Below are 27,054 nucleotides of genomic sequence, written 5' to 3'. Positions count from 1 at the left end.
GTGAATACTTGGTCATAACCAGGTCAAGATGATACCACTGGGATTCTAAACAGACCGTCTGCTGAGCAGGTGGGTTTCTATACAAAGATTACCAAAAAAAGAGAAATACTACTCAAACAAAAAGAAGGAATACAGATTTAAATCTGCAACTACACAGTGCACACATACACTTTTCTTCTTTTTGCTTGAACAAGAAAAGCGAAAAAGAATATAAACACTCATAAAAATGATTTATTATAAGGACTTTCAAGCCAGCTAAGTGATTTCTATAAAATCCGTCAAAAATAAAACTGTGGTATGTCTTTTAATCATAAATATGGTCAGTAGTAACTGTTTTTAATATGTGCACTGCACATTCGAAACTATTTTTTCAATCTCTATAAATCGTCATCGATAAACTCAGAGGTCCCTTTTCCCAAAGAACTTTTTGAAGACAGACTTGTTGCGTGGCCGCGGCAGGCTCACGTAGCTCCTCAGAGCTGCGTCCTGATATTTGTCCTGCTCCCACCCAGCCAAAGCCAGCAGTGGAGGCTCAGAGCTTCTGCTTGCTGATGCGCTGTCTGTTGACTTGTCTCCCACCACCAGAGTCACACAGTAGTTGGAGCCTGTTTCCAGGCCTTTGCCTCCAGGGGTGCGCAACATGGGTTTGATCTTTTGGTAAGTTGCTGCAAAAAACACCAAACAGAAAACATTAGAAGACAAAAAGGAATAACACAGATATTATAGATTATAAATGCTAAAATGTATTTTACTAGTTGCATACTAACATGAAGTAAAGGAGTGGGAGCGACGCTTGCTACTTAGCCAGTCCTGACCGCTGCATAAAGGGGAGTGGGGAGAGGAAGAGGCGTTGTCTTTGAAGCCTCCAGAGAGTCTGTGAGTCATCATCTGCTTTAAGCTGCCTTTATCAACATCTAGGAGGGGTCGGAGAGAACATTAAAAGTAGGACTAAAGTGACAGAGGAGAGGAGCGAGGAAAAGCAAAATCCTTTATTGTATTAACACCAGTCTTAGTTATGTTGTTTTAATATGCAAGTAGACAATACTTTAGCTCCCCCTAGTGGTACCAACTGTACCTGCAACAACCATTCACTAGTTCTTTGGTTATCCAAAGCCGTGAAATTAAATCTTTTATACTACATTAGCTGATAAAATCATTGCACTTAAAATAAATCAAATGTAAATTGTACGTAAAACAATAAGTAACAGAGTGCATCCTCTAACCACCAGCCCAGTGGGACTAATCAGAAGCCGGCGGTGGAGAATGGTGTCTATTTTATTCTGTATTGCCGTGTGCGAAAGTGGGGCAGAGGTATTTGTTAAACTGGTCCCAGATAAATGCAGCTTTTGTCTGCACAGCAGAGGCTCTCACCGCAGCAGCCCGCATCTGAGGATGAGATTAAATGTTCATCCAAACGCTTGAAGTGACTCTGTGTCATGTGATTTAACTCTCTGGTGAGGACAACAATTTCTTTGGTCTGGGTGGTACCCGGTGGGTTGTGCCTGGGAAACAGTTGGGTGACATCATGTTGAGAGGAACAGTGGCAACCGTCTGGATCATGACATCCAAAACAGAAGGGGGGCTTTCTGTGGACAAAAGAATTGCAAGCTATTATTTTACAGAAATTAATATCAAAGATTTTGTGGAATTCAAATTATATGAAAGCATCTTACAAGGAACTGGGGAGATCTTCATTAAAAGCGACACCTAATATTGAAGACCTACACACTGTCTGACCTTTAAAAACACACACAAATGAATTAGAATAATAATACTGAACATTAATTCAGTGTGAGCTGTGAAATAACTAGTTTACCTGTGCTTGCTTGTATCTTCATCATCCATTTCTTCATCATAAAGCGTGAAGATGCATTAAGCAGATATTCAGACCCATCACGGAGCCTAAAGATCAGAAAACACGATTTTTACCGTTCCAGCTGCTGGAAAGGCATCACTGCCTTTAAATCAGTATATTTCTATTAAACAGCAGCTGCTACAATCTGACCTTAATCGAAAGCAGTTGGGTTTTTTGGTGTATTCTGGGAAAGGTAAACACTCTGCTCCCATGAGGTTCAGTGGCAGGCCACATGCAGAACTCTGCAGCACAACACAGTGTAATCATCAGTGACCACATTCTATTTACTTCAATTATTAATCCTCACTTTTCTCTTGGGCTCCTTTTGTCGTGATTTCTTGGCTTACCCTCAGAGTCTCCTTTCTATCCTGGTAGAAGCACAAGGTGTGTCTATATAGGACAGCGTGGTAGGAGTTCCAACCTCTGGAGGGTGCCTGTGAAAATAAGATAAGAGTGTGTAGTGCTGACTGCACGCTTTACATTTGCTGACTGTGCTGGCTTAAACATTTCTTACTTTCTTCCCTCCCAGCTGCAGCTTGTGCTTCCTCTCAAGCATCCCCTCCATAGACTGCAGCTCAGGTTTTCCACTCTGAAGGGAAGTGAATTAGTAAAAAAAAATCAATGAAAAAAGAAAACTCATAGAAGAGCCCAGATTTCCAGTTGGCTAAGAGCTACACAGACTAACACTCACTGAGGTGAAACAGTGCCACCCTGAGGCCACACGCTCCTCAGGTTTCTCCAAGTCCTCTTGGCTCTGTGAGGCTTTCCTTTGCTGACAGATCCCATCCAAACCCATATGAACTGACAGGAGACTCACTGACGGGTCCTGTTCAGGGTGAGAAGATATAACTTTTTAATGTAGCTATACTGCCTTGAATACCTACAATGCAACTGGGGTGAGAGCAGTATACATGCACACAGTAACTACACATAATGTGCAAGCCATATTGACATACGAAAGTATATAAAGTATATGCCATGTTTCTACTACATCTACTACCATAAAATCTACTATCCTGCCTAGCACTAAGTCTCTAGAACTGCATATACTTCTGCTTTGATTTACTTTGGCTTTGAATTCATTTGTCTTTGTCTTTTCTTTTACATAATGAAAAAGTAATTAAATCTATTCCGTTAAAAACTGTTGACACACTTGTCTGTCTGACCACCCACCACAATGTGTGAGAAAAAATTCTTTTTGTAATTTCAGTATAATCTCAGTCATGTGGGATCATCACACCCTGACCTCACCTTCAAGCAACCTGTGTGCTCGTCTGCCTCCGCCCCCACCTTTGCCTTCTCTACCTCCTCTTCCTCCTCCTCATCCTCTTTGTACTGATAAATGTATCTCTGATTGTCCCCTACATCAGGTAGCTTCACTGGATCCGAAGCAGTCTCGTTCACTGTCACTGAAGTTTTGCTGGCTGGCTCCCTGTTAGGAAAAGCTGCCCAGGACCTTCTGTCTCCTATAGACAGTGGAGGAAGGTGATCTTTGGGACTCTGGCCCTTTTCATAACCCAGCAGGTTCTGAATGTGGGTGGGCAGTTTGAATTCAGCCACAAGAAGGTTGGGTGCCGAGGCAGTGACGAGGTTTCTGTAGAGCACAGTCGGGGTTGTATCTGAAGGTGTCTCTTTGGCTTTGTCTAAAGGTAAGGACTCTTCCTCATTGGGCTGGTACATGATGTCTGAGCAAATGCTCTGCCTGTAGTTAGTAGTCTGGTTCCAGATGTCCTCTAGCTCTTCCTCCTCTTCCTCAAACTGCTGGTGATCAAGGTGGACAGGCTCTGTTTCTATCACTGCTGAGCGTGAAGGTGGACCTGTTGAATCATTTTCTCTTATTTTAGTGCACTCTGTACCTCCCACTTCAAGAGATATAAGCTTCCTCACCACCCCTTTAGGCTGCATGCTATCAGAACGTGGAGCATCATCTTTGCAAAGCTTGAGACTGCTGGAGGTGGAGATGCCAGAGTCCACAGAGTCCTGTCGAACACTCTTTGTTGACTTCAGATTGACTCTCATGAAGGAAGCTTGGCTTGACTGCAGTCCAGGACTCTCTTCATGAAAACTGTGGGGTCTTGCACATTTGTGGTACTGATGTCCATTTAAGTCTCTAATGAGTGTATGAACACTAAGACACTCGTGTTTATGTATAGCTGTAGTGGAGGTGGAGGTTTGGTTCACATAAATATGCAACTGTGAAGGCTGGACAGTCCCATCCTTCTCAGCTGTGCTGGTTTTAATCTCTGACAATGTTTTGTCCCACTCCTGTTTTTCCTCCTCACAAAGAGCCACCTGGGTTTTAGATAAATCATTACATTGTACAGTCTGATCCTCATCTTCCTCCACAGAAGGAGAAGGTGGAGGTTGTAAACCGCTGTCCACACCAGGAAGATGTTTCCCAAGAGATGTAGATAGCTGTGTCTCAGCAAAGCTGCTTTCAGCTGAAGTGTCATGCGTGACAGTGGGAGTGGGTCTAGTCTGTCTGAAAGAGCTCAGGAATGTTTGTTTGTGCGAGTGAGGGTCTGGATCAGTCCCGGCTACTTTTTTTGATTCTGGAGGGGCAATAGTAATGATGTCCTGAATGCTGGGAATGAGAGTCATATCTTTAGGTAGATCAAAACTCAATACAGAACCCAAGGAGAGGAACCTGCAGTGGCTTTTCACCTGACCTGCTGTGGGTGTAGTGGTGGGTCCTGCTGAAACAGCATATGGAGTAATGCTGTATTCCCCTGAACACTCTGTATCAATGTCCTTCAGCAAAGGATTCTTCATATAGGCAATGGCTTCTACTCCATCCCCATTCTTCTTCTTCCTTCGACGTTCCTTCAGTGGCCATGTATGTGTGTCGTATGTGATTGTCTCAGAGGTACAATGAGGCATCCCATCTGTTTGCTCCTCAACTCCCATGATTTTCTGGATAGTGTGTCTACGCGCGTCTCTCTTCCTCTTCCGCTTCTTGCCCATTCTCTTGATGCTGCTGAAGATGGAGCTGCCTCCGTTCCCTGTCGTGTTGTGGAAAGTTACGTTGGTTCCCTGAAGTGCAGGTGCTGAGGAGGATGGCAAAGAGGAGGATGGCAAGAAAGTCGGGGAGGCTGAGGCTGTGGAGCGGCTTTTTTGGCGGGGCAAGGTGATGCTCTCATACACAGGGGCCGCAGCCAGGTTGTTATCCTTGACATGCAAGTAGGTACTTACCTATTAAAAAGAGAAAAAAGTATATTAGGTATGTGTGGAAGCTCTTATATTAGTGAGATTACTGTACTAAAAATGGTTAACCATAGACTCATGCGTGCTGCAGGCTGAAGCCTTGCAGCCCTCTGTGAGAACAAGAGCTGTTTTATGTGTTACAGATGGACGATGACATGAGAGCAAAATTGACTAAGACAATGATCGCACACATCCAAGAATACAACGGATTCAGGAATGCATGAATCTGACACAACAATGTAAATGTATTAAAAAATTATCGAAGACAAAAACATTAGATGTAAGGACAAAGAACATGAACATTATTGCAACTGCACACTTACAGGACTTAATCAGAATCATATGTGGCTTCACATGCCGTCATACGCAGCTGTAATGTCTTGACCTTTCAACTCTGTGACTAATCTCTTGTTTCTGTGGAAACCCCAGACTATAAATCATGGTGTGCAGTCTGGGGGCTTTTCTTCGAAGTTCAGCAACAGTTCTCTGTCTAATGACTGAACCTCTGCTGGCACTTGAGAGAGCACTCATGGTGCGAGTCATTTTGGAGCATGATTTTCATATGAAGAGAGGATGAGGTCACTGCTTTCAAACAACTTTAGCACAGCCGCGCAGTCAAACACGACCAGGTTTATATCAGGCTTGTAGTGAAATGACAGCAAAGAAGAGAGAGCTTCTGTCAACGTTCACTGTAGGTAGAAGACTGATTGTGCTCTTCTTACTCATCACCCTCATTCTGTCTCTGTCAGCAAATCTTTTCAGTTTTAAATCCTGGCTCATTTAACAAGTTGTGGCCCAAAGAAGTTTAACAGTAAGAAAAAGCTCAGGTTTTATTGTGTGATTTTCTGGTGGGAACTTAACAATTCATCTGAGTTTATACAAGATGAGCTGAAAAGGCACGATGACTGCTGACAGATTACTGCAAAGACAGACTTGCCAAAATACACAGATTTGTTTTCAGTGCATCAAGATTACTGAGATCATTCCTCTTGCTTTTAAGGCTGGAATGCATGATGGAGAGCAAAACTGCTTTAAATATGGTAGTGAATACTGCAAAGATAACAGTTTATTTTCGGTGTAAATTCCCAAGAAATGTAAATCAACTGAAAAACTTTTTATACACAGATTTTGTACAACTTGTGGTTTGGGGTGTATTGTTATAAATCTATTGCAAGCATTAAAGTCAATTATAAAAGTTACGTAAATACAATATTTTTTTCCTGAAAACAGAACATTATTGTTCACCTATTGAATGTCAGGTAGATCACTTTATTCATTACGTTTATATTTTTACAAATGGATTGTAAAAGTAGCACCTTTCTTTTCACATCCCATTAAAAATCATAACAGAAAGGACTACATTAAAAACAGAATTTATTTGGTTTTAGATTTTCATTTACGACTCTAGTTAAGTGGGGAAACTCTGAGTTTTAATAGTAAAACAGTTTGTTTTCTTTTCTCACTTTTCTCATGTTAACTATAAATTTTCCAGCCACAGCGACTTTGGAGATGGTGTCAGTATGAATATGATAGCACCTCGGCCTGACTTATTTCCCGTTACTCTTATGTCTCACTTACAGCGAAGGAAACAAGCCAGGGAAGCTGCAGACTGGCTGTGTCTTGTAACAGATTAGTAGAGCATGCTGCCTTAAGAAAAGAGCTACACACGGCATGCAGTCCCAGTACACTTCGAGATGCAGCATGCAATGCCAGTTCACACCGCGCAGTTTACCTCATTTGCACTCTGCCGATAAATCTTTCTCTTTCGCTTTAAACTACCCAAAGTATTTTCCAAAAGCCCCTGGCAGCGCCTCCAAAAGTTTTTATAGGCAGAAGATTGAGGCACAGTGGGCTGAGGGAGAAAACGGGGAAAAAGGAAGATGTGAAGGCCAAAGGAGAGAGGGGAATGAACAGCAAGACAGTCAAGAAGGGAGATCCCATGCAGTGTGGTTTCAGGGAATGCGTGTTACTGCATTAACCTTCAGGAACAGTAACAAATATCATCTGTTTCAGTGCTTCTGGGAGAGAAGTGAATGTGGGCATTAATAGCGACGCCCCATATTACTGTGTAGCTGCTTATAGTGTGAAATGATGAGTGCGTCTCTCACCCTGTGGACAGGCTCAGAGGTCTCCTCCACTACCTCTTTTGTCCCAGCAGGCAGGTCAAGTACCTGAACCTGGCTGTCCCCTGTGTTACCAAAGCTAAGGATGAGGTTGACTGTTCCCCCTACAGGAGGGCTGCTGCCCTCTTTAAGCACCAGCACGTTGGCTTTAGGAGGATCATCCTGGGGTCCAATGCTGTTCATGATCTCATACCCATCTTCTGATGGCTCCTCTTTATGTTTCTCAGCATGACTGGGCACCAAACACAATGGCTGGCTATTTCTTGCCTTTGTTGTGTCTTCAGTAGAGGTGACAACTGGGGATTGATGAGAATGGAAGGGCTCTGGCTCAGGAGCTGAATTCTATGTATCATGGAAAGAGAACATAAAAACACAATGGTTTAGAAACACTTTGAACTACAAATATTTGTCATTTTATATTACAATTTCCACTTGTCAAAAACATACATGCACTGGTGCTATATTGTTCTCCCCAGCCTTCATTCACTCATTCTGTCTCTACAGTAAGTGTCCCTCTGCTCATTTACCTCTGTTGATGGCGGGCCCATTGTCGCCTCAAAGTAAATGTTGTCCTGTGAAGGCTCCTGTCTGCTCTTCTTGTGGAGCCACTGTTGCTTTTGAGCCCTCCAGTGTACCAAGATCCACCCGAGCATACTCCTCAGTTCCTCCATACGCTCTCTTACCTGTAAGACATTAGAGTTCGTAAAGTAGAACCAAATAAAAACCAAAATATATTCAAAGAAAGTCACGTGTGAAACCCTGCTCACCATTTGTGTGAGGTGGTGCTCCTTGTCTAAAAGATTTTTGCCTGTGGCGGCCAGCTCATCAAACTCCTCAAACTTTTGCTCAATTTGCATATCCAGCTCTGCAACCAGTGATGTCTGCCCATCTTTCCCAAAATGCAAGGTGGTATCTGAGAAAATGCATGACCTGGTGTCTTCTGTCCATGAGCTATTCAGAGATCAGGTTGGGGTGGGAGGTAGTGGAGGAGACAAGCAACAGGGCTGTGAGAAAAACCATACATTCACAAAGCATGAGAATGACCAGGCTCTCCCTGATAGGACAGACATTCATTGCCCTGTCACACTCAGCCCAGGAAACTTGCTCTGACCTTCTCAGCACATCTTAAATTATACACTTCCCCAGGGACCTGTGCTTGACAATGAGAACATCCTGTTCTTTCCTTGATAGATGTTGTAAGGGGCAGATGTTCTCACAAAAGTTGATTACGAAATAACTTGAGGCCCAGAAAAGGGTCACAACATCCTCACGCCCTGCTTACATCATGGCGAGGTAGCTCCTGAAGAAGTCCTGGAGCTGCGCAAACTCTTTCAGACGTGATTTGTTCTCTGTCACGCTCTTTCCCAGCTCGTTCCAGGCCTGCAGTGTAGCCTGAATTTTTGCATCCAGTACGTGCACTCTCTCTGGGCACAGATCCTTCAGTCGAGAAGCCTGGTCCTGCAACTCCTTTACCTCCTCCCTGATGATTTCGTAGTCAATCTGTGGAGAATCACAGTAAGAATCTATCATCTCCCATCAAATCCACTGACTCAAACAGCCTGTACCAATTGTATCTCTGACTATGACCTCATCTCCATAGCTTAATGCATATTATTCAGTTAGAGGCCCATATGGTCTACATATGGGCTGCCACGCTATAGCTAGCTTGCAGTCGGAATTTTTTTGTCCTCCTTTTGACGAGGCAGTAATTAATAGTGTTGAGGGTTCTCTGGGACCACTACTTCATAACGTTTCTCAGCTACAGTAAGCCACAAGAACACTGAGTTGTAGATGCTTGTCTGCTGACGGCACAGTTATTTCAGTTTGGGAGATTAGGTCATTTCTGCTTTTCAAAGGTATCAAGTACAGACAGCTGTGTGTGCGTGTGATAAACATAACACTGCCCAGAAAATGACTCACACAGAACTTTACCATCCCCAACTTCACATCTCCAACCCTGTGAACCGTGGACACTCATACACACCCTACCAGATTTGCTCATAAACACACACATACACTTTGAGAGCTAACACAACAGTGACTCATGCAAGCACAAATAAATATCCCACGGGAATAACAAACTTTTGCTTGCTCTATGTAGCTTGCTCATGGCACAAAGGAGAAAAGGCAGGCTTTTTTTGTTGTTGTTGTGAAAAAATATGTCACAACAGGAAACAGACTGTGGAACAATGTGTTGGAGGTGACTATAAGACAGTCGGGGTTGGGGGGACTTCCCTTTTTTTAAATACACAGGGCAAACTGTCCATAATCCAACATCAGTGTAATGGAATACTGGACTGCATTACCAGAAATGAATCATTTCAGATGTTTACAGCATAATCACAACATGTGCCGGCATCTTTCTCTCACCTCCAGGTGGTCCTGCTCCTCCCGCAGAGCCTCTAGGCCACAGCGATCTGGCTCACACTGGATGGCCATGTCTGTCTCCTTCTCCAGGATGTCCAGGCTCAGATCCTTGCTGAAGCACACGCACTCCTCCACGCGCACTGCCAAGCTGGCATGCTGGCGATGCACCAAGTCATCATGAGTACTCATAGGATGTTATTAAGTCATTATACTTCAGTGTACATTATTTGTTTTCCAATGAGAGCCACATTGCAAATTAGTTTAAAATGGTGTCATGGATTCCCCTCCAGCCATCTGCGTATGTGCTTTTTTAAAATGTGTACTCTTTTTTTTTTTTTTCTTAAACCAAGAGTAAATTGAAATAACACAAAAAAACACATGTGAGGGGGAGTGGTGGCCTGTCTTGGGCCTATTAATGTGCACAGCTACAGGAAAAAGGAAACCAGATGCAACTCTATTAGAGATGGGGGACTTTAAAACCCATTCAGCACCTTCTAATATTGTTATATGTTAATACTACATCAAACAGTAAATCTGAGCCACTGCATCACTCGTGTACATGCATTTTCTGAACAGACTATATGTAATCAGTGCGTGTGATATATATATATATATATCTAAAATCTCCTCTTCTTACCTTGCTCATCAGCTCCTGGATAGCCTGGTCGTGGCTTTGTGACCGACCTCTTTCTCTCACTGTGTCATTCAGCATCTCTACAGCCTCTCGTAGCTCTTCCACGGGGTCTCCCATGGTTTCTAACAGAGGCTCACCACTGCCGCTGTTCTGAAGTGTCAGCAAAGTAGGAGCTGGGGAATTTTCACTGTGGAGAGGCTGTTAGGTACAAAAAGAGTTACTATTCATTTGCCAAGTTCAACTGAATTAAATTGGTAGTAATGTGAATGAGAAAAAGTAGTAGTGCATTGCAATACTGCCACTCCTGAATTTATAATTTAATCTAAAAATTCTTATACTATATTATTTTGATTAATTCATAGAACACTGTCAACAGTTTTGATAAGGACTGCTTTTAGTTTAAAGCTGTTGTAGAGTTCATAAAATGGATTTATATTGTGTTTGCAGTGTGGCTGTAACTCAGGTGGTGGAGCAGGTCACATACTAATGGGAAGGTTGGTGGTTTGATCCCTGTCTGCTCCAGTCTGTTGCTCTCCAATAAATCCCTCAGAGTTTGAATGTGTATGAATGTTAGATAAAAGCACCTACATAGAAAGAGCTTAGAAAAAGTGCTTGTGCGAATGAGTGAATGAGGGAATTTGTGTAAAGTGCTTTGAGTGCTCAGATAGAGTAGAAAAGTATATTTAAGAACCAGCGTACTTACCATTTAAACTACAGATTTTCAGGTAGAATGCAAAATTTGGCAACAAACTAAAGCTACCTGTAATGCTAAAACTGGCTACACATGCACAACAATATATTTTTTTTATTGAAACTTTTTACAAGCTTATCCTTTAAATGCCACTATTGAAAAATTTACCTACCTGCCCTAATCTGTACTGACTGCCACTGAGATCCTGGCTTTCCTCCAGCTCCACACGTTCCAGGAACTCGGTCAGCATGCGCGTGTCCTGCAGCTCAGAGCTCTGCTGGGTCAGGGCACTCTGGACACGGTGGTACCTGGGAAACACAAACACCAGCAGGGATGTTATAACCAAAAGTTACACCTAAATGGTAAACCACATCCACATATACAACCTTGCATCCTTCAGCAGAACCACATTACAGAGACCGCAAGCATCTTACTAGGTGACTCGTACCGTGCTAGAGCACTGCTTATGTTATCATATATCATGTGTCACATAAACATATCCTGTACTTTAGTGCACTGAGGTACCTCCACTGTGCAGAGTTTATATAGGAAATGGTAAAGGGATCTTTTTGAAAGGGTATTTTTCCAGAATAAATGACCCTTACATTGCTTGTGTGCACTGTTAAATAATGACATCATAACAAGTGTCTTTCAGCTGCTTAGCGAGAGCCTCCTGCATCAACAGGACCTCAGACTACACAAGTGGTCATCCCTGCCCCATCTAACACCCCCACCCTGGAAACACTTAAACTGAGACCTTTCCACATCTGTATTTTCTTTGGTCAGCTTGGTGTTCTTTACAGAGTCTGAACTTCTGTTTATAGACACAGGTATGTTGGGTAAACCAGCCAGCATCATAAGTTTTAGTGAGAGTCCATGGCAACAACCTGTCTTTCAAGGGCCAACCAAAAAGAGAGGCGTCATCTTGCAAACACGGAATGGGTGACTCTGACACACACTGACAAGCTGTGGGTGAAGTGCATGTCAAAACTCTGGGGTAGACCTCACTAAGTGCTGCATGAATCACAAATGAATAAACTTTGGCCGTGAAATGATGAGCACATGGAGAGATATTTTTGCCAACTTAGAGAAAAATCTATGGATATATTTATATATATATATTTGTGGTTTATGGGGTGAAACTGTTTGTCTTAAATAAGAACTGGGGAGCTTTATGAACAAACTCTTCCATGTTGGATTACAAACATGGCAAGCCCAAACCTGTGACCTCTTGGAAACACTGACTTCCTTTATTTCCTGACCACAGTGATGAGAAAAACCACCAGAGTCTCATTGCTCAGATCCATAACATGAACTTTCCATGATGACAAATATCAAAGGGCTACCCTTGACCTATCTTTCTAACATACTTTTTCTCCACCTCCTCCATGCGTGCCGGTAGCCCTCGTGTACGTGGGTGGCTGTGACTATGAAGGCGGTCCACCTCCTGCCTCAGAGCACTGAGTTCCAGGCTACGGGATGCCACCTCTTTCTCCAGCAAACGGCTTTCCCTCTCAGCCATGCTCATTGTTTCAGGGTCACCGGCTAAGACAGATTCCTTCATGGAAAGCTCCACAGACTCCAGCCAGGCCTCCAAGCTGCCAAGGGCCTGGAGCACTTTCACAACCTGTACAGAACAGACATGGAGAGGTTGGGGGAGTGCAATTTATGTCTCATGTTATAGAAGTTTTCCTGCTTTAATTTCAAGGTGATTTAATGCACAGTTTAAACTACCAAAGGCACTGTTCAAAGACAACAATAATACGTGGAAGTAGTTGCTAAGACTTACATGACTCATGGTTTCCAACTAGGTCATCAATCTGGATTTGCAGCCTCTTTCCAAGTCATAATCAAATTATATCTGAGCACATTTTATATTCCTTGGATTAGCCTTCATAAAATGTTGTGACTACATCTCAACAACTCAGCCAATTAAGGTGATAAAGTAAACAAGTTTCTAACCATGAGTGCATGCATACAGCTCAGGATCTGGCTGAACAGAAAGCTTTTAGTAGGGATAAAAAGGATCCAGGATAATTTGTCATAATCATAAATTTCAACAGAGAAGAGAGAACAGCCTGTGAACTATTTTCTTTTCTTTAAAAAAAAAAAAAAAAAGAATGTTACCCTAAAACCCAGCTCTTCTGAGGCCTGGAGAAAGACAGCATTCCTTTGGTGTCTCTTCCTCAGTTCTTCCCACAGGACTTCCAGCTGGCCAAGGAACTCCTCGATCTTTGTGCTTCCCGGGTGCTGTGCCCGGACCAGCCCGTGGCCCTCCTAAGGAAGGTTCATTAAAGTGATGAGAGAAAATTATGAATAAGAAATGAAATGGATTTTATATTGTAACTATAGACTAATCTAAAGCTTTGGGTAAGTAAAGTTGTCTCAGACGTGATGTCAGCTCATTGATTAATAAACCAGACCTGCCAAGAAACCCAAGTTGCAAAATGTGGGGAGATTTTTTTAAAGGAATTCATTCAGTGCTTTATTTTAAGAGAAACTGTGAATGTGACAGTGTGCTTCAGTTTACCTTTTTGACCACCTCTATCCTGGCTCGGTTGTTAAGGATTTCCTGCTCAACGGTTTGCTGACACCTCTTTGCTGCTTCCAGCCCCTCAAAACTGGCTATTGAACACACCTGTGTAGCCATGGACACGTTGTCTTTGAGCCATGACAAAGTCTGAGATGGAAAAAAAGCAAAGAGAGTAATGAGGAACAGTTTACACATATGATTTAGCTGCTGAGGCTACAGGAAACCACATAAACAACTTCTAAGTGATAGATATGAGTTAATGCAAAAATACATGGCCATATTGCGGAATACAAATGCTATGCTGACAATTAACAGCAATCACTTCTGATGTTGAAGGCACAGCCCTTACTGCCAGCTAACCTGTTTTTGTACTTTTATTTGTATGTGTGGAGCATGGAAACAGTTTTGCAAATTGATTTCTATTGTCGGGAGAATAGTGGGTGTGACTGGCAGGGGAAGTAGTCACCTTGTCAGCAGACACAGTGAACCTCTGAAGCTGTATGTGAAGCTGTGGGTGGCCTGGAGAGGGGGTGGCAATCTTGGGTTCTGTTCTGGGCTTCCTGCTGCAAAGAAAACATAGACTCCAATTATGACTTACATAAAGACCTTTCATTATGTAAGATGGCGAGAGAAGCCAGGCAGAAACGTCACCTTTCCCCCTTCAATTGATTTCCGACGATAGCATCATCAATGCAGACAGGGCTGTCTCTCATTGGTAAAGAGGTGTGGTTCACTGATTGCTGCTCCTGGCTTTGGCAGCTCTGTGTTCGTCTACCACTCCCACCGTCAGCAGTACTCTGTGGACAAAGGAGTAAATGTCTGTAGGAAAATCCAAAAGATCAGCAACATGGTGTGTGAGTAATGCTTGGCCTTTGCTGAATTAATGCTGACAGGATGATTAAATGTCTCAGAAAAGAGGATTTCATGCTGTGAACAGTCACTAGACAATGAGGCGTTGCTGTAGCTCAGTACTAATGTGAATGTTACAATGTGGCTGGACGCTGGACAACATGGACAGCTGCCCGGAGTTTCTCCTGTAAATGACACAAAACATACTCACAAAGGTTCGCTATTTTTAGTGAAACAGCCCAGACCAGTCTCAGGGTAGAAGCTATTTCTGTTTGACAGCATCAACCTTTTTCAATACTAAAGATGGCAAGAAAGGTTTAAAAATGTGAAATTACAAAATGAATGAGCACAACGTTACTAACATATGTTAAACCACTCTGATCATAAAAAGAGCCATTGTAGATAGAAATATAACCCTCAAACTCCCATGCCCCTGCTCCCATTTAAAGCAGCAGTGTTGTTTCAGCTTTAGACAGTGATTTCCATGGTCATCCACCCCGACTCTGTTGAGAACTTTGGAGTTTTTAGAAAGGTCAATGCCACAGCGATCAACCTTGTCTATGGGCAGAAATATATTAAAGACGTCAACAGCCACTAAGCTACTTTTACAACCATATGAGTATTTTAAAGGTTGGCCAAAGGGCTCTACTGAAGAGTTTCCAATGAGAGCCACAAGTATCTGAACTGCTACATTGGACTATCCTGAGTGCAGGTCTTTTACCTTCTTCATCCTGCTGCGAGCAGCTGTGTACTACAACAACATATTTTCTTTTAAACTGATGTTTTCATAATTATGTATATGTATGTATACAAATATTTAATTCAAGTGTTTTAGGCTGTTTTTTATTGCTTTATTCGGTAATTACTTCTTGATGTTGGTGCTGTTTCTAACTATACAGTGCTATACATGTAAGTTTTTGATTGCTTCTCTTAACTAAACCAGATGATATATACTGAATATGAAATTATAAAGTTATGGAAGCACTTAGCAATGTGCCATAGCAATTATACAAAAAATACAAAAAATCCATTTATAACAGTGTTTTATGGAGGGCCCTTAATTTAATCATATTATTTTCTGACTGGGCTTATAGAAAAAGTGAGGCAGGGAGCAAAGAAAAGTGTCGCCTCCAAAATTATGCAAAGTGCAGTAAATTGTAGGGGTCTAACATCATTTACCAACATGCCAGTCATTTTATAGGCCAGGCTGAGTTTCATAGAGGCAAATTATAGGCCCATTTATGTGCTAAAGCAGTAGAGCTAAAAACCTCGTGTCAAAGAATTTATAATCATTGCTAAGGTCTCCTCTGCAGACAGGCATTTGCTTCTGTCTTTCATTTTTGCAGGGCACTCCACTGTAAACATGTCGTGTCGTTTCACTTTGGCAGAATATCAGCTACAGAAAAAATAGCCGTTTAACAATTTGGTATGTCATATTTAATGGTATTCTGTGCTTTACCGTCTTATCCAATCATTAACCATTTCAGCATACTGTTCACTCTTCCTTCCTATCCCTTTTCTGCTGATCTCCTCTCACCCTGTGTGTCTTTCTGTAGTGTGCTATGATGTCAGCCAAGAACTATCACTTAGCAGCAGACCCATCTGGTCTCCAGCAGTAGCATCTGGCTACAATTAGCCAGAGAAACAGACGATAGCCATGTTTACCTTCAGAAACAAGAGGCTATATACGGCTAACACAGACATGGATGCATATATTGAAGCACGTACAGACACTAAAACCTTTACAGCTAATTGACTGAATTATTGCAACAGAGAGAATAAATACATTGTGTATGTGCACATGAACACATGCAAATGTGCTGACAATGCTGTCTACCAGCAAATATGCAAATAATTCACAGTCACTATTAACCTAAAGATCCATGTAACTGCGTCATTGCACCCTTAAAAGTAATGGGCTCAATTCCATACACTAGGGTGCTGTGAAACTATGTGACAAATTACTTTTACTGTTTTAACAGGTACCTGTGCTTGTGCTTAGCACTGCGTTTGGCCTTTAAGGCTCCAAGCTTTTTCATGGAGTGTCTTTTTAACCCTTCTATAAAACAGTGACAAGTAAAGCTCCCATAGTCAGTGTACCCAGGCAACTACTAACTCCTAGTGCAATAAAGACCATTCTAACCATTCACTCAAGGTCGTCCTGCATGCCATGGCAACAAGATCAGTGTTTGTAGAGCAACAACTGAGTCAGGTTTGCTGCCCTGATGGGCTCCTGTCACAGATGGTGAGATGCGAGAAAACATGAGTAGAGAAATTTACTGAAATAGTAACATGAGAAGAATGGAAAGAATGAAGTTTGCTTTCTCAAGCATCTGTACTTTCTGGCTTGACAAAGTTAGGACATGGGCCCAGCAGGGATCAGAAGTGCTCAAGGTCAGCGATACAAGAACAGCTTTGCTCTAGGCTAAACTCAAACAGCCACTGTAATCAAAGAAATGTAATGCGCTAAGTTTAAAGACTAAATATTCACATAATTACTGGTTTTAACCACACTTACATTTCTGGATAATCAGACTTTCTGTCAGGTTTATGGGCAGTGCGGTAACTATAGGAGGACCCGCGAGTTCAATAAAGTTCCTGTAGGCCTCCAAGACAAGGAATGTCAAGTCCAAGGAATAAACATACTCTCTAGAATATTCACCCTGGACTGAACTATGGACCCTCTGTTAATATAGTATTAATTCAATGAATGTACTTTTGTTAGAATGGTTGAAAGCCAAGATATTTTTCTACCATGAAGTGAAATTTTGGAGGGAAAGGCTTATTTGCTCTGGCGCACTGTTCAACCATGTTGTGCAGTCAGGACTTGACATTTTTCATGGAAACTTATGTAATTCTTGTGCCAGCACAAATAACACCTCTAAAAGCTCTTCCTGTGTCTCCTACAGGGCAATATTTGCAACATTTGAAGACTGGGGTTCTTGTTAGATGATACAGAAGGTGATTGGCAAAAAATAGAAAACACAGTTACATATTGCTTTTTTCTCTATAGCACTGATTTAAGGACAAAATTGGTATTTTTGCAAACCATCTTATCACGGAATTCTCCAAAACTGGGACATCCGATGATATAATTAAGTAGAGGGAAGATGGAAAACAGTATTTTGGGTGCCAAGAGTAGAAGCCACTGCTTTACAGCACATCTGTCAAATTCTATTTTGGAAAACTGTGCTTTAGCTGTATATCAGGCAGTTTCCAAACCAAAGGACGAAGTGCGTCACTTTCTGAGGCCACAGATTTTGTAGGACTGAATGGGGCTGGTGTCATCTTTTGCCAGCACTGATGGAGTTGTTCTCTCCTACTTGGGAACCACAATGTGGTTTCTCCAGTATTACAGTGAAATACAAAAGCAACTTACAGCACAGCCTTTCAGATGATTCTTCTCCTCCTTCACCTCCTTTCCCATGATACAATTTGCCTCCATTCCCATGTTGCACTGGGGTTCTTGGGCCAGTGTCAGGAGGTCAGAATCTTCCCTGGTGAAAGTGGAGCCAGAGAGAGAGAGCGTGGTCTTGTCACTCCTGCAGGGTGAGCAGACCAGGAGGTTACTGTAGTACTGACAGCAGGGCTTCAGAGGCCAGTGATTCTTTCCAATTATGGCTCTGAAGTTTCATGCCAGTGTTTGTGTTGTTTGATTAAAATAGTCTTGAAAAGCAGCTGATAAGGACGGCATGATGTAATATTTGGATCTAAAGATAGGCTACTAACATGAGAAAGTTTTTGCACATGGATGTCAGAAGCTCTGACTCGCACAATTTACAGATTTTGCAATATTATGATTATAATCATTATTATTATGATTATTTCACCAAACGGAGTAATCCATCTGTTTAACCTAATGGCCTTCTGATACAAAAATTGGGAACTTGAAACAAAATAACAATGATTTTGGTTGTAATCATTAATTTGATACAGCTTCTAGCACCCTAATCAGTCTAAGGATGCAAAAGTCTGGATAGTTAATAAAAAGAAAAAAAAGTCTGGCTACATAGTGCTTGTAGTTACAGTAACAATAAATGTATTTTACACATTCTATAAAAAAATAACTAAATATGCTTGTAAAGAAGTTCTACTCAGATTTAGCAGACTGTTTCAGATGACATCAGGATTTTAATAGTAACAGGTGAACAAACCACGTTTTCAACTTGCAGTTTTGCCAATACATTATTCATGTTGTACACCTCTCCAAATTCCAAATCAGCACAGAAAACTTCATATTCTAAACTGAGAGGTAAATGGTAAATGATAATCTGTGTGCTAACTGGTCAACAGACACGGCAGACTTTTTCTTTGCTTGTAATTTTTCACAGATTTAAACCAAAATTAGACGCGGATAATCAGAATGAAGAGAAAACTCTTCAGGCAGAGCTAATTTTCATTTGGAAAACTGTTTGGTTCTCCCAGTGCATACGTCTGACGTCAGTAACAGTAGGGTAATGACAGAAAAAACAAAGTTCTAACTCACTGGGTAGTTGTAAAGGACCAATTATTGAGTGAAATGGTCCACATATTTAAGGCCACCAAAGTTGTTAGGGTATCCTTGGCCTGTTGGCGTACCTGAAAAGCTTCTGAAGAAGTGCCCAGCAATCCTTCACCTCACTCTGCTTCCGTGTGACACTGGCAGCCAGGGTGGGACGGAGATTCGACAGCTGGGATACACTCACATCAAGCATCTACCACACACAGGCCTGCAGGTTAGGTAGAGAAGGCTTCTGCAACACACTTTCAAGATCTGACAAAGCAGTGCTGCTTTAAGTGAAAAGACACAGCTTACCATGATCTGACTGGCGATCTCACGCATTTCTCTATCTCCAAAGCTGTCCACGTCTTTCAATACAGACATGTTTTTCCTCTAAAAGAAGGGACACTGTGAGTGGAAGAGCCTCTCAGATCTAATATATGATAATATAATTAGGTTTTCAGGAAGTTTTACCATGCTGTTTATAGCAAATAATATATTATCAGCCTGCTGGTAAAATGAGGACACTTCCAGGGCCAGATGAAGATTTTCATGGTAGTTTTTCAGATGCGACTGCATCTTCAGCCACCTACACAAACAGACAGACAGCAGCATAGAGAAACTCAGTCTTCAATTAATCTTTAGATTGGAGGTGTTTCATGCAATTTTTCAGTCAAATGTAAGTGACAAACATTTTATTGATGTGTTTCCTCCTGCTGGATATGTTTTTGCTATCTGTCTTCCCTTGTTTCTCCAGTTTCAGTGCCAAGTTGTTGATTTCCTCATGGAGATTTCTGTGTAGCTGCTCATCCTGCAGGGGAACAGGAGAACACAATCCAACTATGACCTCAGCTGTCTTTACCATACACTGATGGAGACAAATTACAGGCAGCCATAGATAAATTACTGGAAAACCTCTACAAAACTGTAAAGGAAGCTATTAACATATGGAAATGCATATATTTTTACCACAGGAATGTTGTTTATAACACTTTTATCAGTGTTTGGGTAATTATTAGTAGTAGCTCACCTGTTTCAGATCTAAAATTCTTCTAGTCAACTGCATTTTGTCAACATTTTCCCCCAGGACATTCACCAGACACTGTTCCTCTTCCTGCTGGCACACATAAAAGTCAGTGTTTATAGCCCCCATTTGTTAGGAACCCAACCATTATTTTTTTTCCAGAGGCACCAGGATTAAACCACATTACCTCTGCTACCAAGCAAGATGCTAAACAGAAATAGCCTTCAGCATGCAGTGAGGAACTTTGAACTTGATACTAAGGGACAGAGGAAAGGATGAGTGGAACGTAATGGAGAATACATCTCCTAGGGTGGATGTTTTATAGACTTCATAACCAGCATCCTCCATTACAATCCCACAGGTCCATTATCAATCATCAGTTCCCTTGTGCCAGACACGGACATGAACAGAGAGATAAACATAGGCCTAAAATGAATTAGATGATTGCTTTTTGATAATGACAGGCAGATGTTTTACACCGGTGAACATACACAAACCAGAGATGTCTTCAGGATACTGAGCTAATTTCCTGTATTGGAAAGTGCTGTTTTTGTGACTAATATCTTGACAAATGTTGATTGGAGCTGCCTGCAGACTCAGATTTGCCTCTGGGCCAACTGTTTTGGCATAATTGTTGAAGTTGGAGAGCATTATTAACTGCCGTTTTTTTAATATGTGGATTGCCTGCTTTGATAAATACGAAGGGGAAAGAGAAATGTAGGGAGATTACAAAGGTGATGTGAACAGGATAAGAAAAATGAAACATGTTCAGGAATTAACAGTGAAATACAAAACATTGCAAAAAAAAAAAGAAAACGTAAATTACATTTCACCCTGTTGGTGTTGAATTTAAGAAAATAAGACATATTGAAGGAAACACCTGCATCGTAAAGACAACCAATATTACAAAATACTTTGAGTTTACCCAGTAACCCACAAAGGTTGGCTCCTTCCTCCTGAATTGAAAATTTTAGTTGTATGTAGTATAAAAGTAGAGAAAGACTGATATGTTCCTTACCTTCTCTTTAATCCATGCCTCCAGCTTGTCCACCTTTTTGTTGAATTCCTGCAGGTTCTTGGCTCCTCCTAGGGCCCTCATCTGATTTGCAGCCATCTGTTTGAGGGTCTGCCACTGGTCCCTGAGCTGACTGAGCTGCTTCTTTACCAAATCAGATGTGGGATTCCGTTTACAGATCAGTTGCTCACCCATCTTTTAAAACACACAGAAACACAAAGACATCGTTCATTTGAATTGTCACCCAGAGCAGAGGCAACACATCTGTCATTCGTGTTTTGGATATACTCCTGAAAACTCTCAGAGTTCTGCTTCTGCCCTTGCCGGCCTGTCTGACTGCCGAGCAATGTTAATTATGACCAATGCACAATTTCCAAACATTTCTCCTGTGGGAGAAAGTATAAACTGGCTTGACAGAGTCGCCTGGAATACTGAGGTTTCCTCTTTTCTCTTGCCTGGAAGTGCCTACCATTATGTTATGTGTTATATGATTTGACAGGCTCTTTTAACACCAAACACAGTGATTAATGGTTACATTCAGATGCCCATTATGTGTTAAAAAGTTAAAATAAACATTTAATTTTGGACATAGGGTGCTCAGATGTGCTTGTTTTGGTAACTCTGTGATATTTCAGTTAGTGTCCAGTCTCATCTTGAATAACTTTCCCACCTGGTTGAGTTGAATCAGGGTGTTCTCAAAGTCTTTAAGATCTCTCTGAAGCATTTGTGAGGCGTCTTCCCAATCCTCCAGGGGGCAGCACTGAATATTACATCCATCCTTCAAATCCTGTAGCTTGCCTTTGATCCACGCCTCAGCCTACATCCAAATTACAAACACAGTCAAAAACGTCTCAGTCATGCTTCACATTGTTATTCACTAATATGTTTGCTGACCTGAATCTGAGAGTGTGTGAGACTGCTTTACACACTTCATGCTGGTTTAGGGAGCATGTATTCAGTGCTGTTTGGCCAAATTTTCACAACAATTTGGTGATTTTTTGTGACAGTGACAAAGTACAGACATGACAAAAACTGATTTTGGACCAAACTCTATTGTGCACATTTGAGCCCATAAAAGTGATGCAATGCTTCCATGTGAAAATCAATGGTGAAGACTGATTTGTACATTTGGACCAACAGTATATTCTATTTTTTTCTTTTGCAGCGAGTCATTTCACACCTTAAGCTCATCTAGAGCTTGGATTGTGAGATATCATCTGCATGAAAGTACACTAGACAAAAGCAGTCATCATTTTACATATCTAGCAAAGACCGAATTTTTTCCCCCGTCTTATTGTAATACAGCATACAGCACATCAAGCACATCAAGACCAGCTCTTTGTTCTCCAGTGTCATGTTATACAGAGCAGAAGTTTCTCTTGGCAAGGGCCTCGACTCCATTGCATAAGACTTTGTCTTGCAGAGCAGCCTTTTCTGGCAGCCTTCTGTATGGAGTGAGAAGGCCAAACCAGGTGGCCAAAATCAGAAAGCGTTGGAAAGTACGTGTTTGTTTTCTGCAAAGAACACAGCATGGAAGTCAGTGGCCCGCCTAAGTTACAAAAACTAATAAATCAGCTCAGGTTCTTCTACTTGTCAGACTGATCCGGACTTTTCTTTTTTTCACAGCGCTGCTTTTGTGTACGTCAACTGACAGTTACACACACAAATAAGTCATCATACCTTGACATTACATCAGAGCATTATTTCCCAAGGAATTCGGTGCGACTGACATTGAATAATAAACTCTGTAGCAACTCCACTTTAAAATCAATGAAACATCAAGACCGCACATGACACATCCACCAAACAGCTTTTTGCTCTAGATTAAAATATGATGTCACTGCTCCCCAGAGGAGCAAGTCATTAACTTTACAAGGCCCCCAGGGTAACGGGCGTATTTCTGGTTTCAACAGAAGGAAAAGAGCTTGACAAAACAGGCCTGCCCCTATCTTCTCACACTGGCTCCCATGGCATTATAATGACCTCATACAGGAAGTCTATGATTCCCTTGTTTCTTCCTGTCCACTCTGCACAACAATGGTCTGTTCAAATCATACAGTTGGGCCTTAGTCTAGCCACAAAGAATAGAACGACTGCAGTTTAAAAAAAATATGGCCACATAAATAAACATTGCAGTTAATACATAACAAATTTTAAAATAAATATAAAAAGTTGAAAGAAATCTGATTTTGGAATTTATAGAGAAAACAAGGACAGTTGATTGACAGTTATAAAATATCTATTAACGGGCCACATTTTTTACCTCTTTTGTAATGCAACTTGGCCCAGAGAACATTGTGGGGGTTGAAGTTTCTCTATTTCTCTATCTTGGAAATGAAATGGTGAAAGGCAAGATATGTTGCAGAGCAGCCTGGGAGACAGATGGCTCTACACAAAGTCCTGCTGCGCCATGTTGTGACCCGCTCCGATCCCCTAGCTCGAACCATCGGGGGCCATTAAAAGTCTCTCCCTGGAAGGCTCACTTCCACTTTGACAGAAATGTAATACTATAATAATACATTTTCATCAGCAATAGCAGTCAACCAAATCGCTGTAAAACATGCAGGTCCCCAGGTACCTAAACTTCCACTTTTATAAAGCCAATTGTCAAAAACCGTAAACATACAAAAGCGTCCTCCACTGTGTCCAATGGGTCTAGTAAGCTTGTTAATGTGCTACAAAGCTTTTAACACATACATACATCATACTCAAATGTAATTCTTTTTTTTCTCGCCTATCACTTGGATGGTTGCTCGACAGAGGTCTGATGGCAAAGCCAACTGCTGGACAAAAATGTCCCTCAGCCGAACTCGCTGAAAAATGTCCTTGTGTGTGCTGGGGTAAACGCAGCAGTGAGATAACACAACCAGTTGTGCTGCTTGGCTGAGTCTGTCTGAGCAATAGGCGTGAAGGGATGGAGCCAAACAATGATCTCATCCCCAAATAATTGCTTGTGGCGGTTTCCCCTCCCTCTCTTCCCTCAGCCGAACACAGCTCATACAGTTCTTAGGGACAAAATAAGAATCAGTACATATTTTGTTCTCCTCTGAGGGTCATACAACAGGCAATTTCCTTTCTGATTTTAACTGAACAGCATAACATGTTTCTTTTGGGATCAGCCCACTGTAGCTTGTGGTCTTTGTAGAATTTATAGATTAAAACAGATTCTGATTAATTAACTGTAAAATAAGAGGCTGCAAATTTACGAGAAGCTCCATAGAAAAAGTATCTCTTCAAATCTTTCCTTATTTATTAGACATTAGAAACAGACGGAGAGCAGGAAAATAAAGCTTGTATGTCAAAGAGTGAAAAACAAATGATAAACCCACTGAAATACCACGAGGAGCTACTGATGCTAATACGCTGGTATGCCTTCCTTGTGTTACCTGCAGTACTTCCTTGCTGAAGAGTGAGTTGCGCTGAGTGAAGCAGTCACTTGGGGGTGTAACAGCTGCCGACCCTTCAATCGGTGTGCGTGGATGGCTTTCTTTCCTCTGAGGCTCATCCTCCTGCGGTTCAGGTACTGATATCTGTGTGAGCATGCAACACAGAGAAAGTGTTGAAAACACAAGAGCAGTTTGTCTCCAACGTAAACCTTTTTTTTTTAAACAGATAAAACCATACACCAGATGATGATTGCTTCTGACAAACCTTTAAGAAAGAGGCACAGCTCTCCAGCAATATCACTTCACAATCAGAGGATGTCTAAGTGTCCGCTTACGTTGATTATACCTATGTTCGCCATCCAGGCACATTAGAAACACATGGCAGACTGGCCCCAAGGTCTCTCTTAACAAAAACCTACTGTCAGCACCACGTAGGATGAAATGAACACGACTGGCACAAGTTCACTAATGGACAAGCATTCCTGCTGGTCCCCAATCAGGAAACATCTGGGCACAAGAGGGAAGCAGGAACAGGCAGATCCTCCAATGTTTTTCAGGCTTATGTGTAAACATGTCATCTTTAAAGAGCCTTGACAGATCACGTTCGCTCATTATTACCTGCACAGGTACAGGCACCAAAGCCACTTTATCTCTTGTAATAAGAACATTTTGACAACGTGGATGAATAATACATGAGCAGAGTAAACTCAAAGTATTGTTGTGGTAACAAAATAGGAAATTATGTGAAAAATTACTCCTTGTTTTGTTCTCGAAGGGGAATTAAGGCCATGGCAGTCTGTGTATTATTACAACCAGCCTCCACAAGTACTTCAGCTAGCCTTTTCTTTTGTTAACATCTACTCCTGACTTCATGTTTTCCAGTGGGCCCTGCCTCTGCAAGCTCTGCTGTTAACACAGCACTTCATCCGCAAGACGCAATGACTTCAGCTTGGAACCGGCCAAATCCAGCAGCCCACTAGCTTTACACAACATCCTACAAATATACTTTTAGTGTTTATTTGTTCTGTATAACGTGTCTTAAATACACGACAGCAAAATCAAGAGGAAACAACGAGTATTCTGGGTAGCATTCAACCAAAACACACTGTTCTTATAACTGGTTTTCCACCCCTGTGTCACTTCGCTTTAAATTTATAATATAAAAGCAGCTAGCTATAAAGAAACCCCCAACAAGGGCTAGCTTTCCTTTAGTCTAAATAAAACACTAAAGACAGCTGCTCACAGTAGCACAGTAAGTAATAAAAAAATATTTTAGCCTCAAAATTCCACTTCTTTTACCACTTCTTTTACTCTAAAACATGTCTTTTAAATAATGCTAACTATTTGACATTAATTTAGCAGTTAGCTTGCATCTTACCTGTTGTAGGGATTTCTCTCTGTTCGCTTTCGGTCTGGTTTGTCCCTGCATGGGCTGAAATTCATCGCTGCTCTCTTTTTTGAGTAAAACCTAAAATATTAGGATAAAATATGCAACCGGGAGGGACGAGAAATGTCAGTAATGAATGAAAAAAAAAGAAAGAAAGCTAGACAAAAATGAACGCTGGTAATTAACGTTTTACACGATGTGAAAGCGCACGTGCTTGTGACTAATTCCAACAGGCCTTTTCGGTTGGAGCTAGTAAAACAAATATATCTTCGATTAACAGCCATTTCTTTAATAACTTTCTGTTTTTAAAAGATCATGTTTAGATCATTTCCATATTGTAATGGAAATGTTATAATTAAAGCAGAACAGTGTTGGAAAACTGGCCTCTTCAAGTTTAAGGTTATTATTTTGAAACTCTTTAAAATAGCCAATTTATCAAATATCCTTTATGTAACTAAAGGTATGCTACACATATATTTGACAAAAAATATTTATCTATATTTAGACTTTTTTTTACCTTAACAACAGTTTTAATGCACTGCCATATTTTTTGAGTCATAGTTTTTTTTTATTGTTAGAATTCTATGTGTGCATGCAGTCTTGTACCTTAAATTGAGAAGTGGGCTTATTCTCACAGCTCACACCCACTATCCTTGGCAGATGTACTTCTGATGTGCTGCTGATGTTGTTGTTGTTATTGTTGTTTTCAGATGTGCACCGTGTAATTGCAGGCTCTGCTGTCATCTTGTTCTCTGGCCTGTCTTTGTTCCCAGAGATTGTGATCTTCTTTATTGATCTGGAGACAGCAGAGGCAGAGGCAACATTCTGGTTCAGCTGGTCCTCCGCTGCCATCCGGTCTTGGTTGTGTTTCACGGGGGCTACCTGCTTGACAATCGGCGAGACGAGACAGGGTCCATGTGCACACACCTGTGATCCACTGAGGTAGAGCGAGTTCAGATTGTGCTGCAGCACACAGTTATCCAGAGTCTCGCCAGGCAGATAACTCTGTGTAAAATCCTGACATTTTGCCACAGCAGGAGCTGACAGCCTTGTCCCAATGGTAAAGGGCTGCACCTTCCTCACAATGCTCTCAGACATGACTAGTGTCCCAATAAGAAAAACAAAACAAAACAAAATTGCTTAGGTCCAAATGAGCTCTGAAAAAAAAGTCTGTTTCATCCCTTTGTGCGCTCTCCTGACTAAACAGTTGTCCAGTCTCGGTTCAGCAGTCAAGTGGAGGGTGGAACCGAAAGTGGAGAGAGGGAGAGAGAGAGCTCAATTCTCCACCTTCTTGTGCATGTTGAGAATGCACAGCACACAGCCCAGGATGGCTTCCTTGGACTCCTGGGATCGAACACGGTCCCAGATGTGGCGCAGTGCTGTTCCAAGGTGCGTAGCTCCTGTTGAGAGGATTCTCCTGAGATATTGTGCCACTGAGCCTACCAGTCTGCTACTGAGGAGCCTGATAACCAGGGACCGCAGCAAGATGAAAACTGCTGGCATGCT

The 27,054-nt window shown here is 41.6% G+C and overlaps 1 protein-coding gene across 6 annotated transcripts; it reads right to left on the bottom strand.

The window, feature by feature from the left end:
• Positions 1-215: 215 nt before the first annotated feature.
• Positions 216-26,816, bottom strand: LOC102310029 (spectrin beta chain, non-erythrocytic 5). Of its 6 annotated transcripts, none has more exons than XM_042222882.1 (34): positions 26,155-26,816; positions 25,540-25,629; positions 24,162-24,305; positions 21,446-21,592; positions 20,779-20,970; positions 19,767-19,853; positions 19,429-19,547; positions 19,211-19,325; positions 19,052-19,129; positions 18,835-18,950; positions 17,636-17,798; positions 14,059-14,204; positions 13,874-13,970; positions 13,405-13,554; positions 13,002-13,151; positions 12,245-12,501; positions 11,047-11,182; positions 10,187-10,381; positions 9,553-9,705; positions 8,465-8,682; positions 7,950-8,133; positions 7,710-7,865; positions 7,168-7,524; positions 6,792-6,911; positions 3,107-5,047; positions 2,547-2,681; positions 2,370-2,444; positions 2,203-2,289; positions 2,006-2,097; positions 1,817-1,902; positions 1,674-1,737; positions 1,372-1,586; positions 768-914; positions 216-665 (listed from the first exon to the last, which is right to left on the bottom strand). In XM_042222882.1, the coding sequence occupies exons 1-34, from the start codon at positions 26,644-26,646 to the stop codon at positions 400-402; spliced, it is 7,170 nt and encodes a 2,389-aa protein (XP_042078816.1). In that variant the 5' UTR covers positions 26,647-26,816; the 3' UTR covers positions 216-399. The 6 variants fall into 6 exon arrangements, with proteins under 6 accessions (XP_042078816.1, XP_042078818.1, XP_042078819.1 ...); XM_042222884.1 differs by having other exon boundaries at positions 13,874-13,967; XM_042222885.1 differs by having other exon boundaries at positions 17,636-17,753.
• Positions 26,817-27,054: the final 238 nt, after the last annotated feature.

The sequence above is a fragment of the Haplochromis burtoni genome, unplaced genomic scaffold (assembly GCF_018398535.1).
Source record: "Haplochromis burtoni strain Fernald_Lab_line unplaced genomic scaffold, NCSU_Asbu1 Contig_96, whole genome shotgun sequence".
NCBI lineage: Eukaryota > Metazoa > Chordata > Actinopteri > Cichliformes > Cichlidae > Haplochromis > Haplochromis burtoni.
Note: the sequence above shows the minus strand (reverse complement) of the source record. Positions and strands in the feature narration are given on the sequence as shown.

Coding starts and splice junctions, on each gene's coding strand:
- LOC102310029 (XM_042222882.1), bottom strand. CDS start 26,646: ATGTCTGAGAGCATTGTGAGGAAGGTGCAGCCCTTTACCATTGGGACA. Junction 21,593..24,161: donor TCAGCAAGGAAGTACTGCAG/GTAACACAAGGA, acceptor ATTTGGATGTAG/GCTGAGGCGTGGATCAAAGG. Junction 9,706..10,186: donor TCCAGGAGCTGATGAGCAAG/GTAAGAAGAGGA, acceptor GTGCATCGCCAG/CATGCCAGCTTGGCAGTGCG.